General features: G+C 39.8%; 1 protein-coding gene across 1 annotated transcript in view; it reads left to right on the top strand.

Annotated features, from left to right (window-relative positions):
- The window catches only part of plce1 (phospholipase C, epsilon 1), a 41,095-nt gene that overhangs the window by 10,141 nt on the left and 12,692 nt on the right, over positions 1-18,262 (top strand). The window contains exons 4-28 of the mRNA XM_010791693.1: positions 2,550-2,704; positions 2,797-2,964; positions 7,179-7,324; positions 7,467-7,614; positions 7,835-7,945; positions 8,058-8,167; positions 8,329-8,445; positions 10,269-10,397; positions 10,483-10,619; positions 11,784-11,890; positions 12,005-12,129; positions 12,241-12,385; positions 12,492-12,647; positions 12,787-12,901; positions 13,048-13,210; positions 13,324-13,446; positions 14,392-14,528; positions 14,623-14,861; positions 15,116-15,177; positions 15,259-15,424; positions 15,540-15,647; positions 15,993-16,109; positions 16,671-16,829; positions 17,218-17,353; positions 17,607-17,679. Of these exons, the coding sequence (XP_010789995.1) occupies positions 2,550-2,704; positions 2,797-2,964; positions 7,179-7,324; positions 7,467-7,614; positions 7,835-7,945; positions 8,058-8,167; positions 8,329-8,445; positions 10,269-10,397; positions 10,483-10,619; positions 11,784-11,890; positions 12,005-12,129; positions 12,241-12,385; positions 12,492-12,647; positions 12,787-12,901; positions 13,048-13,210; positions 13,324-13,446; positions 14,392-14,528; positions 14,623-14,861; positions 15,116-15,177; positions 15,259-15,424; positions 15,540-15,647; positions 15,993-16,109; positions 16,671-16,829; positions 17,218-17,353; positions 17,607-17,679 (3,352 nt within the window). The remainder of the gene's footprint in view (positions 1-2,549; positions 2,705-2,796; positions 2,965-7,178; positions 7,325-7,466; positions 7,615-7,834; positions 7,946-8,057; positions 8,168-8,328; positions 8,446-10,268; positions 10,398-10,482; positions 10,620-11,783; positions 11,891-12,004; positions 12,130-12,240; positions 12,386-12,491; positions 12,648-12,786; positions 12,902-13,047; positions 13,211-13,323; positions 13,447-14,391; positions 14,529-14,622; positions 14,862-15,115; positions 15,178-15,258; positions 15,425-15,539; positions 15,648-15,992; positions 16,110-16,670; positions 16,830-17,217; positions 17,354-17,606; positions 17,680-18,262) is intronic.

The raw sequence follows: 18,262 nt of genomic DNA on the forward strand, positions 1-18,262 counted from the left end.
TGATAAAGCACATAGCAATTTATTTTATACATTATATAACATATTTTCTTAATCATTTATTCTATTTTGGGAGCCTTGGTTTCGACACGAAACAGTGTGATTTTAAAAATGAAGGGTCTTTGGCATTTTTTAAGAATCAACATTTAGAAAACGTTATATAAACCACAGTTGTTTTTATGAACTCTTAACATATTGTGGTTGGGATTTTCTTTTTTCTGTATCAATGCACATTTGCTTTTTTAATCAATTCTTCAGAATCTCTTAGGACCTTTTTGAAAGCTTTACCTGCCCGTGTGTTCCCTAGCTTAAAGGAGGAATAAATGAATTATTAAATCTTCAACAGCGTCATTCAATTCATATCACTTCATTCTAGCTGTCTCCATTTCCACTTCAAAAGGTTAGCATGTGAAAACAGCTCCAGACCAGAAAGGAAGAGACATTGCTCATATGCTTGATTTTAAACTGTACTAAAATCTTAATGACATGTTTTCTAATAAGATAATCAAAAATGGTTAATGATCTTCCACAATTTGTTATTCTAATTTAACAGCAGTTCAACTAAAAGTATCTGTTTTTGACACTAGCTAAAACACATTTCCAATGGATGACAGTTCAAATCTTAACTATGTGGTTTGATTTAACACTTTTACTTGGTTTGTTTTATAAGTTGCAGCTGTACGTTTCTACCATTACACTTTTTGGAAATCTCTCAGTAAAAAGGATACTTTTTCTCCAGTTTGCAACTTTATTTAAAGTCCATATATTTAAGAGATCAGGCTCTCTCTTCTCAGTTGTCAAAACGTGTTTGTTCTTTGTAAAAACGTGGTGCACAAATGTCAAGATATTTTCCAGGCTTGGACATTATAGAGGAACCATCATTCATAACCTGTAGTCTGTCTCTGTGTGTAACATTTAAAGGATTCAGTGGATTACGATGTCTCTGTAACTGTGATAGATAGCTCACACCTGTAGCACAGTGTAAACTACAACATTTCCACTTAATCTACTTATCCCTTCCTTCCTCTCTATCTCAACTCTTTCCTTCTCTCCTGTCTCTCTTCTGCTGTCCTTTTTCTCCTATTTCCTTGCATTTTCAAACAATTGTTCTTTTCTTTGTTCCACCTTTTCTTGGTCTGTCCTTGAATACAGTAACCAATTAAGCTTTATCTTATTCTTTGCTTCTTTGTTCCCTTCCTTTGTCACTTCTCGTTGTTGAAGTGTCTCTTGTGCACAGTAGGTCTCTGTGTTCTTAGTTCGTTACAGAAGCTGCAGGCCGGATCCACAAATCAAACTGTGTAAATAAGCAAAATTTGCCCCTGCAGAGCGGCCACTGCTGTTGCCATGGCTACCTGTTGCTAAGAGTTACCAAGGACAACCTATAAGTGCGTGTTCGTATATATCTATGCATACACAGTTTTTTATGTGTGTGGTTGCGAGAGGGGACCAGGTGTGTTTCTGCGTGTGTGTGAATGAACAGACCAAATCTGTCTAATTCATGGGGGTCAATCTATTTGATGTACTATTTCTTGCATTCATGATATAATACAGTCAATATTTCACTTATTTTAAACACTACTCTGCTAAACAGATCTTTGTAGCATATAGAGCAAATTAAATACTAAAGACAAGAGCTACTTAATTAGCATGCATATCATTTCATAGCTCATAAAAACATGTTTGAAACACTCCCTTTTTTCTATTTGCCCTTTATTAGGCACAAATACCGTTTAGATTAAAGCTGTTAGCTGTCAGGTTCTTTTGTAATGGCTTGTATTTGAGGATTTCAGCAACATTTATTGTTTTTTGTTGTAGAATAATTCCCCACTGAGTAGAATATGTTTTCGTTTCTATGATCAAAATGCAGTCCCTAAAACCATTCCTGGAAAAGCTCCTGCGCTGGAAAATCCTGTTTATGTGGCATTCATCCCGACAATGTACAGTATGTCTACCTGGCAGCACCAGTGTAGAAAATGTCCATTAGTCCTTTGTTAGCAGAGATGAGGACAGGTTTGCATATGTGTGTGTGTAAACAGACAGACTAATGGATCCAACTGAAATCCAAACACAGGAACTGGCAGGTGATCAATGCTGTTCACTTCTGGAGGGTGAAGTGTGCAGGCCTCTCTTGGCTGGTCGGGGGGTTAGAGAGAATGTGGTATGCAGGGATTGATGGATCAGAAAACTCGAGGCATTCGGGTTAATCCGTAAAAAGAGATGCACATTTCAATGAGGCTTAAAACTTTTTATGGTGAGAGAGAAACATCAGAGTGGAAAATGTCTCCCTTTGACTCCCTTCTCTGGTTTCTGCTTTTGAATTTCTCATACGAACAACAGCAGTCTCTTCTTCCCTTGTGTGCCTACTACTAGTGGAGGCAACCCGTCCACCCTCTTTGCGTCTATTAACTCTCACCTCTTCTCCTTTTAGTGAGTTCAACAGCTTTTTCTCTCGCCATAGAATACCAGCTCAATGGGGATATGTTGTGTAAAAGTAAGATCAGGAAAGTAAACGTCTTGATGTCTTTCTTGTTCCTTTTTTCCCGCCCATGCAGAGCGTCAGCTGGCCAACAGTATGACCAGCAGCGGCTCTCTGCCTCCCAGTGTCAGTGGGATCAGTAAGGAGCTGGCAGACGTGCGTCACCTTGTTCAGTTCCCCGAGGAGATCGCCTGCATCCTCACCGAGCAAGAGCAGCAGCTTTACCAGCGGGTGAGAGGACGCAAACACATGTCTGGGGAATATGTGAGTTTAAATAAGCAGAATTAATAATAAAATTCACATTTGTCTGTTTCTTTCTGCAGGTCTTTCCTCTGGACTACCTCTGTTTCCTTACTCGAGACCTAGGCAGTCCCGAGTGTCAAAACAAGCGCCACCCTAACCTCAAGGCCTCACTGTCTGTGCCCGCCATGCCTACCCAGAGTGCTCAGCGAAGCAATGCTGTGGAGGACCTGGTGGCACGATTCAATGAGGTGAGGTTTACATTAACACGCATTCAACTAATCATTTAAAAAGCTGCAGATTAATATAAAGACAAATTATTAATTGTTTCAGCTGTACTTCAAACCTAACATCCAAATGGTTTCCCTTTCTTTGTGGGACCTTTGAGAGGCTATGACTCATCATATTAAACTTGTGAAGTCAGCCTACAGTATATCTCACAAGCTCAGTTTTTACTACAGGATTTTAGTGGGATGAGCTCACTTTGAAATCTGTGATACCAATCAGAAAACTGTGGAGTGACTTCTGAATGGCTTGAAAAACTTTTTAAACAAGACCTCATGGAGATGTTATTCATGTTGATGAGAGCACTTCTTAACTATTGGGAAAATATTGATAGAAAACAGTGCTTGAGTGCCCTTTAGGCACCCCCCCCTTAATGACATCATCAAAGACAGTGGAAATGCGTTTATTGCTATTTGATATAAATGTGAAAGCATAGCAGAGAAGTAATTGTGTTTTCCTTCAGCTGGATTTGCGTTGTGGTATTTGCCTTGCGAGTCATACCAACTTATCAGCTCAAGACTGATGCAGATACTGCATGTACTGGCACACACACACACACACACACACACACACACACACACACACACACACACACACACACACACACACACACACACACACACACACTCACAGAGGTGTACTGTAAGTTGGCTGAAGTTACTCTCTGGGGCATTGTGTCTTTTATGGTGAGTGACTTTGAGAATAAACAACCACAACATTGCACTGCCGAGTAAGAGAAAGCGAGACGGGGCGAGATTGATCGGTAATTATGATGTCATCTTTAGGTTGCATGCCTCTCACATCAGCTGCTTTTCATTTAAGTCAGCTAGAGGAGAGACACAAAAAAATCAAAGGCGCATTGTAGCCATATATGGGCACAATGGAACAAGAGTCAAATGACAACAGCAATTCTCCCTTTGAAGACCCCGATGAAGCTGGCTTTCAATTGGGAATCCCTCCAACGAAAATTAGATAGTGTCGAGTCGTCCGTTTTGTACCATGACTCACTGTGGTCAGTGTTAGGCCAAAGATTTACAAAAAAATGTGTTAAGCATCTTTCAACTTTTTGAATCACCTGTTATATATTATTATATATATACTGGATCCCCCTGCTTTTATTCTTTGACAACTTGTATTATTGGCAGCATTAACAACAAAGCTGAACCGTTAATTAACACAAAAAAAATTGAACATTTATTTCGTTTTTAAGCCATTTTTCAACCCAAAAAAGCAAAAATATTTTGATAACATATTTGAGTTATTTTAGCCTTGTTTGTTGATCTTTCTTGGACTTAATGAAAATAGTTAAGTTGAAGCCTTTGTAACGGTTACTTATTCTTTACTAGGCTTCGGTCTCCTTTTTTATTAATGAATTCCCAACAAGAGATATTCTCTACAGTACAGATGACTTAATTGGGTTTTAAGCTTTTACATGTTTAACTTTAGGGATTTGACTGACAACATTTATATTCATAGGTAACATTTTAATCTTGTCCATTTTTAATCTGTGTATGGGAGTGAGTGATTGTAGTAAGCAGGATGGAAAGCATGGGAGGAGAACATTTGGAGTCAGGGAGGAGTGAGAAGTTTGGGCCCCTGTCTCGAGTGTTTAGCTCTGACAGGACCACTATGTGTTCATGTGTTGACTTTGTCATAGCTCTCTGTCAACCTTGGTTATGTAATTCATGTATCAAGGATCAACTGACCCTCATAGTTCAACTAATAACACACACACACACACACACACACACACACACACACACACACACACACACACACACACACACACACACACACACACACACACACACACACAGACAGACAGATGGAGACAGCCAGACGGACAAACAGATGGACACATATACAGACATCAAAGGGGGGATCAGTTTGTACCTAGCTCCTGTTCTGTGTGTGTGTGTGTGTGTGTGTGTGTGTGTGTGTGTGTGTGTGTGTGTGTGTGTGTGTGTGTGTGTGTGTGTGTACAGTATATCTTGTGGAAAATGTTATCAAGCTGCTTTGATAACACACTGTACATTTTGCCCAACTTGAGCGTGATTTACTGTGTTCCTCCTGTCTGTTCTCATCTCTTGCTCTGTCCTGCTCTTCAGTGCCATTACTCGCTCTCTCTCTATATATCTCTTCATATCCTGTCTATTATCTCTCGCACACAACACTGAGCACACACTTTTGCTATCTGGAATATCAGAAGAGATGCCAACTCTGTAAAATGCCTTGATCCGTGGCGCTTCAAAAAGCCACTTTGCAGACGGTCAGAGTGGTTCAAATGGTGACTGTAATTCAACCCAGGCGCTGACAAGGCTGCGCTTTATGTCATAATGCTAGAAGTGACTGATAGCACATTTTCACGTAGGGAGCGCACATCCTGGCACGCACAGAGCAGATACAGTGAGATAGTGTTGGGCGGCAGGGTGGTTTGTCAGTAAGCCATATACTGTGCATTCTAATACAACTGAAACATAATGGAGTAAGACTCTAAATCCTCGAGTACATGTGTTATTTCACACTCAAACATCAACAAGTCCATGCAATAATGATAAAAGAATATGATCAAATGGGAAGCTTCAGCTGAAAAGGCTGTTGTTCTCTTAACAATAACATTTCAAACTTGTTTCATTCTAGTGTGACTGAACTACCTAATCATATTCATGTTTTCTATTTGAGTGAAGGAAGATATTACATTGGTGGGTTATCTTTTTGAGAAGGATTATATTTTCTCAGGCACCCTCTGCTTGAACCATACAGGATTGCATAAACTGGTGTGCTTTTGCTCTTATTGGATAAGGGAAAAAAAAAAAAAGACTTAACAAACCGTACAACTATTAACATAAAATAGTTAGACGAATACAGTATAGCATTTAATCAAAATTGTAGATTATCTGTTTATGAAGTAATTTAACGGTATGTAGAATATCTAATCTAGGATGTCTGTAAACTGTGTTTATAATATACATGTGCCAGAGCTTGTTATGTGAATACATACTACATAAATACTCTCATACATACAGTAGTGTATGTTAATGGGCCCATGTTGTGTACAAGGGCAGGGGGTTTGGTTGCATGTGTGATGTATGATTTCTGTGTTTCTGTTATAATTTAATAGATATTGAGGACAGAGGTGACGGAGGCAAACAAAAAAAATGACAAGCTGAGACAAAAACTCTATGTGAGAAACTGAGTACTATGTTACATGTTTGTGTGGCTTTATTTAGTCCCTGTGTAGTCAGACTGTGGTGGGCTTTACAGACCCTTACATATCCCAGTAATAGATCTGTGGGCCAGGGGGATGTGTTCACCGCCTGCAAGGCAAGAGGGGTTAGAGAGTTTCATTGTGTGTGTGTTGGTGCATTTATGTGCATGTGTGAATACATTCATGAGTCTTTAACACATAGAGACACAGACACTAGAGAGCAAGAGTCAGCAAAACTGAAATCTGATCTTTGTCTGTGTTGTGTGTGCCTGCGTGTTGCAGAGAATGTTAAAGGAAGCTGACCCTGATACATATCTGGCTCTTCCATCGTAGTTTTTGCGTGTGTTTGAGGGCATTCAGCGGGTAAAGCTGACACCTATCTGATCGCATTCTTTGTTGTGTGTGTGTGTGTGTGTGTGTGTGTGTGTGTGTGTGTGTGTGTGTGTGTGTGTGTGTGTGTGTGTGTGTGTGTGTGTGTGTGTGTGTGTGTGTGTGTGTGTGTGTGTGTGTGGTACAACTTTAGATACATGTTGCCAAAGCAGACTTTAAAAGAGAGGATTTATGAAAAAACAAGACCACACACAATAAAGAGTTTATGCAAGCGTCCACTATTAATTGCATATGCTTAAATATATACAATTATTTTCATGTAGCTGGCAGAATTTTCATCATGAGAGAGGGCGAAGTTAGTTAGTTTAAAATGTTTAACAATTTGTCGCAAATTAGCCACATTGTTATCATCGATTAAGTGGAGTAATTATTTACCCAAAAAATGTCAGAAGATGCTGTTTTTTAGATTCTCAAATATGGAGATTTCCTGCTTTTCCTTGTTTTATATAATAATAAACTCAATATTCCAACACATTTCCGATTGCTTTTTAAACCATGGATCAATCAAGAAAGTAATCAGCGAATTGTTGCTAATGAAAGTGTTAGTGGGCTGAAACTGTATGTTGAACTCTTTGTCACCAGGTGAGTTCATGGGTGACGTGGCTGATCCTGACTGCTGGCTCCATGGAGGAGAAGAGAGAAGTTTTCTCCTACCTGGTCCATGTCGCTAAATGCTGCTGGAACATGGGGAACTACAACGGTGTCATGGAGTTTCTGGCTGGACTCAGGTGCAAAAGCACACACAAAAACACGCAATTATGTACACAGTGATTAATGTTCTGAATCTTTTTGTCTAAATAATGTTTTTATTAAAAACCTGATCACGCAAAATATCCCGTTTGACCAACAGAGATTTTCTTTATCCCCCAGGTCCCGCAAAGTGCTGAAGATGTGGCAGTTTATGGATCAGTCAGACATCGAGACCATGAGGAGCCTGAAGGACGCCATGGCTCAGCACGAGTCTTCTGCTGAGTACAAAAAGGTTGTGACCAGAGCCCTCAATATCCCAGGATGCAAGGTGGGTTGTTGTTTTTTAAAGGTTTGATTTGGAGTGATAAGGTCAATAAAAAAACTGTTGACTTTTTATTACAATAGAAAATACAAAAACAAAACACTTGATTAAAAGGAGGTGTACCGTACTCGTCCACAGCCTGGGAATCTAATGGTGTGATTTGTAATGTGTCACTTTAGTAGTTCACATTATTTCTTACTTGGAATGTGTTTTTTTCTGACCATAGGTGGTGCCATTCTGTGGGGTTTTTCTGAAGGAGCTGAGTGAAGCGTTGGATGGGACAGCCAGCATCATCAGCCTGAAACCACCTGTGGATAATACAGAGGACTCCATAGAGGTGCAGCAAACACTCACACGTATTAACAAACACATGCATCTCATATTACTGACTTATGCACTGAATAATCAGACATCATATTTAAATTCCATCTGCTTTCATTTGTGTTTAGTTTGTGTCTGACTTCAGCGGCCAGCACAACTTCATGTCGCGGTCAGGTCCTGATGGACTACACATCCCAGAGAAAGAAGCCACTGTCAGCAACATCCTCCAGATTATCAGGTAAAAATCCATACTTACGACTATGGAGTGAAAGCAAAACAAGTGTCTGTCTTCGTCACTTCCCGCTTTGTGTTCCACTTTTTCCTACTCGCTGTTTTGCTTTGTTCTCAAATGATTCTTCACTTTATTCTCCTTTGACTCGTCTCTTTCTTTACCCCCAGATCCTGTAATCGTAGTTTGGAGGCAGAGGATCCTGACGATGCTTCCACCAGTCCTTCGTCTACTGGCCAATCCCCTACGTCCAGAAACAACTCCTTCAGGGACCGCTGCCGCAATCAGTCAGTACCTCCATTTCCATATTTTCTATATTTTCTTTACCAAAAAGATAGAGTTCCTTCAGTGAGCAGCATCAGGGTCTGCACAACAACTCTCAAGACGAAAGAGTGCTGCTTACCACCCTAGAAAGGTGCAGTGTTAAATAAGCTTATGAGATATACAGTGCAGTATCAGATGGCATATAGCATTTGATTTAATCCATCAAGAAACCGCAACATTGTTTATCTTTGATTGGTTACTGCAGTAGCTTTCACTTTTTTGTTTACGGCTGTTTTAATGTATTTCCTGTTCTCGCTTCTTGTTATAATAAACAGGTGGTGTGTAGAGCACATATTTTATTTATTCACGTATTGTGCTTAAAGAACATTAAACCCCAAATGTTATTTTTTTTATACTTATATATTGCTTTATTTGCTTATTGGGAAAAAAAGGCAAACCACTCCTTTAAGGCAGACTGGAGAGGTTGTATTGTTTTGCTCTATGACCCTTCCTGCCAAAGTTCAATTTGTCAAAATGTAGTTGTTTTTTACTTCCTGTTCTTTTACAGACAAGGACTTAAAGACAAACTAAAATATGGTCCGTCATATATAGATTTATATCTGAACTATAAAAACTGCTGAGGTGTTTAACTGTCCCGTTGTTAGAAGTTTCTGAAAAGGCTTTTGTGGACATCCAACCAAAGGAGTCCCTTTCAGAATAAATAAGGCAGCTGCTGCGAAATGATTATCATAAGACTAAGAATTGCATTTTTAGAAGCTGTAAATATATTGAAACATTTGTATTTGATTAACTAAACAACTTGATGCTGATTCAGGGCTTAGAAATATGTGGTCTGTAGGCCATGTTCCTTTTGTTTCAAGCTAATGAGCTTATGAAAAACACTTGTGCAGATTGTTATTGAGATGAGGAGATGTTCACATAAACTCCTGTGTCACAGAGATAGAAGATAACAGGTTAGTTTCCTGTCAGAGCAGGAAGCAACTGAGCTCTGGTACTTTTCAGCACACTGGTGGCAGGTAGCTAATGACACAAGCTGGAATTTGGACACTAACTTACAATGTTGTTGAAGACTCATTTCATTTCAAGCTCGGCCTGCACTGTTTGTGTTATGGGAACCTGGATTGTCTTCTCTGTGTTTCTGGACAGTTTTCTCTGACTCTGAGTTATTCGCTCACATTAGAGCTCAGGATAACAACTCTTATTCCATTTTGGCTTGGTGTATTGAGTTCATTTGTCTTGGATACAGATAATCTTTTTTACTCAGAGATGTTTCGGAATTATTTCCATGTGTTTCTGATCTTTCCTTCTTGCATTACCTTATTGCTATATTTCTTTTCACTTCTGTGTACTGAACTTGTTTCGATCTTTGTTGGTCTCACACTTCCCTTCTTGCTTCTTTGTCCCCTTTTTCTATTCTAGTTCCCATTCTTTTAGGACACCGTCAGAATCAAACCATGTCTTGTAAGTGGTTATAAATGTGTCAGGATTGTCATTACGCTGCCTAACATTAACATGGTTAAAGTTGCTGTCAAGGAATGTGCAATTACAAATGCATGACGCATGATACTCAACTGATGCACTACAGTACAGGATACATTTCTGTGTCTTACTGTAGATGCAGCTCAATTCTTTCTTTTGACTAGACAGTAACTCATTTGTTTAAAACATACTACTTTACCTCACCAAGTGAAGTACCGGTAGTTGAAATGAAAACAAGAAACATATTTATTTACAGATTTCTGTGAAATAAATAAAATAACATTTGTAGTTTCATAATCCTAAACTGCCTCTCTGCTCTTGTAACCCACCTTCTACCCATCTTTAGATTCATGGTGGGGGATTTGTCCGATTCGGAGGGGGACTTGTCGTCTGAGCCGGGGGTGAAGGAGGTGGAGTTTCAGGGGACTGAGGAGACGCACAGAGCCTTCAGCCATGGCACTGAGCTTATTCCCTGGTAAGAAACACACACTTAAACCCCAACACACACACATATGAAGCTCAACAAACACTCCACGCTTATTGTATTCTCCATTCCTCAGGTACGTGTTGTCGCTGCAGCCAGACGTCCACCAGTTTCTGCTGCAGGGGGCCACGGTCATCCACTACGACCAGGAGAGCCACCTCACCGCTCGCTGCCTGCTGCGGCTACAGCCCGACAACACAACACTCACCTGGGGTAAGTGATGACCGTGTCATTAAAAAAAAATCACTACACAATTCAAAAGAGTCTGGGTTTCCCCTGAGATTGGAACAGCTTGTTAGCCATTATTCAGACTCATCGTTCAGATATGTCAAAAATATACAAGTTTACTTTTTAATAGCTTTGAGAAAATATAAAGAAAGTATACGAAACATTTTAGTTTAACTTACAACCTTGTTGTCTGGGATTTGTATTTTCCAGACTGTTATATTTTCAAATATAACCCTCTCATTTATTTTCCAGCAGTGAGAGGGTTAAAGTTTGTTGTTTTAAAGAATTATTTACACGAAACGTTTGATTTTATTGACTTAAATTAGTTAATAAGTTAGTTGGTTAGTTAGTTAGTTAGTTAGTTAGTTAGTTAGTTAGTTAGTTAGTTAATTAGTTAGTTAATTAGTTAGTTAATTAGTTAGTTAGTTAATTGACATGAAATTGAATTGCTTTGTAAAAATCTTATCTTATTATTTTATCTTGTCATCTGTACAAGTTGAGATGTCTGTCTGTATGTGTGTTTATATCTCAGTCAAGCCCAATTTCCTTTCGCATTATTACTCTTTAAACCAGGGGTGTCAAACTCAAGGCCCGGGGGGCAAATCCGGCCCGCCACTTCATTGTATGTGGCCCACAAAAGCTTCCAAAAAATATAATACGTTTATTATAAGGTTACGTGCCGCTTTACAGGAGCACGTTGCCCATAAACTACATGTCCCACAATGCATCTCATTTTGTGAGATGCGCACTGAAGAGACTTTCAATTACTTGCAATTATTTGCCCTAGACTTCTGCTTTCAGACGTAGTTAATTATGAAGTTATTACCCTATCCAATAATAATCCAATGCAGAGGAAATATTGTTAAATAATAAATTATTTTATATATATTATGTATATATATAAAGTCTTAAAGTTACCACCGGCCCTTTGAGTGCAACCATAATTATAATGTGGCCCGCGATGAAATTGAGTTTGACACCCCTGCGGAAAACAGGCATCTATTTCATATTTCCTGTGTCATTATTATATTTTAAACATCCTTTATATGTGTTTATACTCTGTAATTGAGCACAGGTTATAAATATTGCTCAATTTCCTATGGCTTAACTACATTTCAAACATATTGTAAATGTTTTGATTTTTGACAGGTAATCCTCAGAGCGGAGGGGCTTCCCCTGCAGAGCAGCCACTGGGATTAGGACAGTCTGTAGTGGCAGGACTAGCAGAGGGCCTCTTGGACCTGGCAGTTGTGAAGGTTTGTTGATTAAATATGTATCTGGTATTTAGGCTGCATCTTTGGCCTTTAGAACCGTCATTTATTTCTATTGTCTTGAGCCACTTCCTTAACTTTGTCTATTTGAATGTACAGGCAGTGTTCATGGGTCATCAGGGAGTGGACGTCCATGCAGTATGTTTGCAAAACAAGCTAAGCCAGATGACGGTGGAGGAAAATGGCCTCAGCCTCCTTTACGGTCTCAGTACCACCGACAACAGGTTAGTTCCTTGATACCTCTTTCTTAAAGCTTGTGCATTGCTACACTAGTACTTAAAAACATCTTGCTGTTTACTAAATATTTCACGTTATCTCCTAACTCCTGCCCCCAGGCTTCTGCACTTTGTGGCCCCCAACCACACTGCAAGGATGCTCCACAAGGGCCTGACAGAGTTGGTGAATGCAACCAGAAGATTAAAGAAGTTTCCTGACCAGAGGTTGCAGTGGCTGAGGAAGCAGTATGTCAGCATGTATCAGGTATACTTAACATTACTTTTCTTGTACACGCCCCTTTATTTCCAACATTATTGTGAATTAAAAGCATTGAGTGAAGTATAACCCTCTGTGTGTCCGTCTCTGTTAGGAGGACGGCAGGTACGAAGGCCCTACCCTGGCTCATGCCATTGAGCTGTTTGGTGGGCGGAGGTGGAACATGGGTACAGGCGGAGTGGAAAAACCCAGCGGCCAGAAAAACAGCCCTAATGATAAAGCCAAGAAGAAGAAGAAGGTCCTTGTCAGGGTCAGTACATGAACAAGTTAAATAAAGCTTGAGGTACAATGTATTCCTTGTTATGCCCTGTGGACTCACACTGATATAATTTCTAATACTGAATAGTTCCCTGTTTTCAACATAAATTGTGTTTCCACACCCGACACAGGGAGACAGTGGGGATGCCACGGATGACGAGATGGTTTCCAGGAAAACACGGAGCTGTAAAGACGGATTGTATCGGAATGGGCCGGAGTCTGACAGCATCGACCAAGAAGATCCAGGTGACCCTTTACACATCTATTTCAATTCAAACAAAGAATAAAAAATGTGTAGATGTATCCGAAGCAAAGGCATTATATCGTAAGAATCCAAAGACTACACACTTTATTGTCTGTATGATTCTTATTTGTCCTCTTTGCCTCTGTAGAGGACAGCTTCCCTGGACCATTCTCCCTCTCATCCAGTAAAAGCCCTGGATTGCTTGGATCTTCTTCTTCCTCTTCCTCGTCTTCCTCCAGTATGGCGGGGTCCAACCATTCCCGCCCACAGTCCTCTCCTGTCCTCTCTGGAACTGTCAAGCAACAGCCAGGGTACGTATCGTATTGTAAACAAAGACTGGAGTGGAAGTGGAAGACTTGGAAGTTTGGATTCTCATCCCTTTGTGTTTCCCTCGGGATTTCTTTTCATTTTCCTCGGCTTGTAGGGCGTGGACTAGCAGGTCATGGCACGGTCGTGGTAAAGGCTGTTTTAAAGGCTTCCAGAATCTCATGATTTCTGACAGCACCATGAGCTTCATCGAGTTTGTCGAGCTCTTCAAGTCTTTCAGGTATTGACAACATATTATCTTCCCACAAATTGTTTCGTTGTTTTCAAATTGTTGTTGCACTGTATCAGCTGCGGAGGAAGACACTGCCCCAGATATTCAAACACATTTTCCTGGTTACAGATGTCATATTTTTACATTCAGTAAAGGCCTGTAGCATATATATATGTATGTATATTGTACATGTTCTGTTCTCTCCTGCTATCTCTCTCCCTCTGGTTGTATAACTGCAGCGTTATTATCAATAGCAGCTAAAGACATTAGATAACATCCAATAAATGCTTTTCAGGGTTATCAGACGTTGGACATTCTTCTGCGTAAAATATTTAGCTTCTATAACTTTTTTCCCTGTCAAATCAAAGGAAACAATGTTAGTATGCCAGTCCTCCTGCATGTCTTAGATTGTCAGGTACACTCTCATCCACTGCCCAGCAGTTTCCACTTAAATTCCCCACTTGCTCAGCTAAAGCAATGCTGAGAAACTGGAAGTACAATACTTCAGCAAAGCAGCCTCTTAATAAATCCTGCTTATTTGAGATGTATTGCCATTTGACCATTGTCTGTAAAGGTTGAAAACCCTTTAGAATCTCTGTTTAGCAATAGCAAGGAGCATATAAAGTACAGCAACACCAAATATTACAAATGGAGGATATTTGTCACACAAAAGTTTATTAATGTGACTTTTTATTTGGCCTTGAAAATAAATGTAGATCAAACTGAATGTATTTGAATAAAGGTAAATTGATCCAATGCTCTGTAGAGAAAATGCTTACTGTCTATTGTAACAAGGCTTTTAAAAAAAATGATTTGTCTGCTTATCTTACACAAATGCTGCTGCACATCTGTTTCGTAGGAAATTGGAATACAAATCCTAAAATAAACTGCTTGTCAGTTTTAGGTGGATAATAATATTTGACTATAATCTGCTGTGTGCTGTTTCCTCCACAGTATCCGAAGCAGGAAGGATTTGAAGGAGCTGTTTGACACATTCGCTGTCCCCTGCAGTCGATCAACTCCAGAGTCTGCGCCTCTCTACACCAACCTCAGCATCGACGATAAAGACACGGGGCTACAGCCAGACCTCGGTAAAAACACTTGATTTATGTACCGTAGTCTAATCAGTCAATAAAGTCTGCCAAACACCACTTTTTAACGTATTTTTCTCTTGGTCTTTTCCAGACTTATTAACCCGCAATGGCTCTGACCTTGGCCTGTTTATCCGGACGAGGCAGCAGATGTCTGACAACCAGAGGCAGATCTCAGACGCCATCGCAGCCGCCAGCATCGTGACCAACGGGACGGGAGTGGAAAATGCTTCACTGGGCGTCTTGGGATTGGCTATCCCTCAGCTCAACGACTTCCTAGTGAACTGTCAGAGAGAGCACTTGAGCTATGACGAGATTCTCAGCATTATACAGGTAGAGCCTGGAAGAAAGGGTTGAGGAAAGTGCAAGGAGAGCACTTAAAAAAATCTATTTGACTAAATCATGAGGGAGAGATGAAAGCATTATACTGTAGTTAGGGACTGAGAGATAGATGAGAGAAATGCCTGATGTAGATGTTTACAAGATGGATAAATGGATTACTGTTGAATGAAACCTCAGAAAAAAGGAAGGAGAGGGTAATGTTGATCAATAATGGTAATTAAGGATTTTATGTTTTTCTCTTGCAGAGATTTGAGCCCTCGTTGAGCATGAGACAAATGGGTTGGATGTCGTTTGAAGGCTTTGCAAGGTATAGAAAAAACAACATAACATGGGAAGCTTATAGTAGCATTATGTTTCTTTTGTCAAACAATCCCATCCTCCATTCCAGGTTCCTGATGGATAAGGAGAACTGTGCTTCTCGTATTGAGGAATCCATGGTGAACCCAGAGGAGCTGCAGTACCCTCTGTCCTATTACTACATCGAGTCTTCTCATAACACCTATCTGACCGGACACCAGCTCAAAGGAGAGTCCTCTGTTGAGCTTTACAGTCAGGTGAGTTAGCCTTTCACATATTAGAGCCATATCTTAAATTGTTATTCTTACATTTTGACCCATAACTCCTATTTGTCACATTTGTTTCTTATCAATTACTGCAATCTTTCACCAGGTGCTGCTTCAAGGCTGTAGGAGTGTCGAGTTGGACTGCTGGGATGGAGATGATGGCATGCCAGTTATTTATCATGGACACACACTCACCACTAAAATACCCTTCAAGGTAAGACATGCATTTGAATAATTCAATAGAGAAACAAGATCTAGAAGAAAAGAACAATTAATCACTGGCTCACAACGGAGCAATTTACACAATTGCAACGCTGTATGATGTATTTATACAACGGTAATTAATAAAAACAAATCTACTGACCTGAGTTCATCAGCTGCTTCCTCTTGTGGAAAATACTAGTAACCATATTTTTCCAAACGCGAGTTCTTAAACAACTGTAAGTTATTTGAATGTTTTATCTAAATGTTTTAGTAAATGCCATTAGTAGTTTCCATAGAGCTTCATTGTCTTATATTTGCTGTTTCTGAGAATACAATTTCTTCTATGATATTGCAGGATGTGGTGGAAGCAGTAAACCGGTCTGCATTTGTCAATTCGGACATGCCCGTCATCCTCTCAATAGAGAACCACTGCTCCCTTCCACAGCAACGCAAGATGGCTGAAATCTTCAAGGTATGACAGCACCCAAACCTAAACTCTAGATTCTTTAGTAGGTCCACATGCTCAATTTCAACAAGACCATGCTTTATATACAAGGAATTACATGCACCTACCAGTTTCTGGCCCAACCACACTTGATCAACGGTAGAAAATTATTTATATTTATATTATAAAACATATTTTCCATAGCCAGAGGCTTGCTTTGATAAAATTCAGGCTGAAAACTGTGCCTTTCTTTGTTGTTTACTCACCCGCACAAATCTGGGCATGACGGAGACATCATGGAACATCATCGTGCTTTCATCTGACAAAACTTCCCAGCCTCCTTTCCTCCCTGGAGGCTGACTTCTGAGTGGCTTGATACAAAAAAAAAGAGTCTTTCATGATGAGACAGCTTTGTGCCTCTGGCCAACTTACATCCATTTGAACTTGTTTATTTGGAATCTTATTTGTGTTGATAAAATCACTTCTTCACTACTTCTATCGCTTTGCATTATGTTCTGGTCTCCACCGCGTATCATTTCACATCATTTATTCACTGTGTGTCCATCACGTTTCAATATTTACCTTCAGACGGTGATTGGGGAACGCCTTGTGACTCGCTTCCTCTTTGAGAGTGATTTCAACGATGACCCTCACCTGCCGTCTCCTCTGCAGCTGCGGGGGAGAATCCTCCTGAAGAACAAGAAGCTCAAAGCACACCAGGCGCCGGTGGACATACTCAAACAAAAGGTCAAAAAGGAAGAAGGCTTCCTGTCCACACAAACATAAACATGTACATTATTTATAGTTAGCAGGTAGCATTAGTACATTCAATATACAGCAGTGTTGATTAGAGTGCTGTCACATGAATAATAGATGCTAATGTGCTCAAATGCACACCTCCTGTACACCATTTTCACTCAGTTTACCTAAGATAATGTTCTTCCGTATACAGCATATGCAGTAAAGATTATCTGCTGATAGTTTAAAAATCCCAGATGATGTGTAGATGTAGATCAAATGTGAGCTACAGGTATATCAGTGTAAATATTATTCTCCCTCAAAATGATTTACATGCACTTCTTATCACTTTGCAGCACTTTCTGTTTTTTAAAACAACATTTGAACCCTTTTACAGGCTCACCAGCTGGCCCACATGCAGGCACAGGCTAGCAACGGGTCACCAGGGGTTACTTCACCTAACAACCACACCAATGAGGAAGAGGAAGAGGAAGAAGACGAGTACGACTACGACTATGAGTCTCTATCAGATGGTAAGGAGAACTGGGATGGGTTGGGAGCCCTGGAGACAAAACTTCAGAAGCTATAAACTAACACAAACGTCACCGATAATTGTTTTCAATGGATTCTAGGGCTGAAATGAGTCATACATGAAATGTAGATTTTATATGAAGTAACCTTTGAATCAGATTCTGTTCTCACTTTTATTCTGTCTCTTTTTCAAACACCTTCTTTACGTTGATACTCCCTTCATTTCATAATTGATCTTGCCTGTTTTCCACTTAGCTGATGTCCTCACAGCCTCTACTGCCTCGTATAGTCTGGAAGGTAAACGCACGGCTCTGATGCGCCTCTCGATGTACCGGTGTTTCCATCAAATGTTATTTTGTGCTGGTAGTTGCTGGTGTTTCCCTAATGTATTTCGTTCTGTAGGAAATTTGAAATATCTTGTTAACATTTTTATTAGTACTTGAAATGTACTTTATAAAATGCTACATTTAGATTTTGTTTCTGCAATTAAATTGTACGGAGAAATTATACTTTATTGTTAGAAATGTATTGCTGTGGTTTCTACCACTGCAGAATAACTACAGAGGAAACACTGGTACGTGGATGTGCCCTCATGATTTGCATCATTGCTATACACTGACTCCTGTATGTGCCTTCAAACTGTAACAGCTGCTAGCTTTCTGCTGTTTGTCAATGTCAAGTTATGTTTTGCTGCACCGCAGCCATCTGTTGTGCATGGTAAGCAGCAATTAAAACTAGAGAATGCAATTCCTGAAGAAATTGCTAGTGGGAATGCTTTATGCTGAAAAGCTGACGCTGAATTGCTATTCTGAAATGTAATGTGTAAGAAGAAAGTGAAGAATTTAGATAGAAATTATACATGAACACTGGGTGCTTGAATGTGTGATAAGAGAAGAAAAGAAAGTAAAAAA

Source organism: Notothenia coriiceps, unplaced genomic scaffold, assembly GCF_000735185.1.
Source record: "Notothenia coriiceps isolate Sejong01 unplaced genomic scaffold, NC01 NC01_scaffold00001630, whole genome shotgun sequence".
Taxonomy (NCBI): Eukaryota; Metazoa; Chordata; class Actinopteri; order Perciformes; family Nototheniidae; genus Notothenia; species Notothenia coriiceps.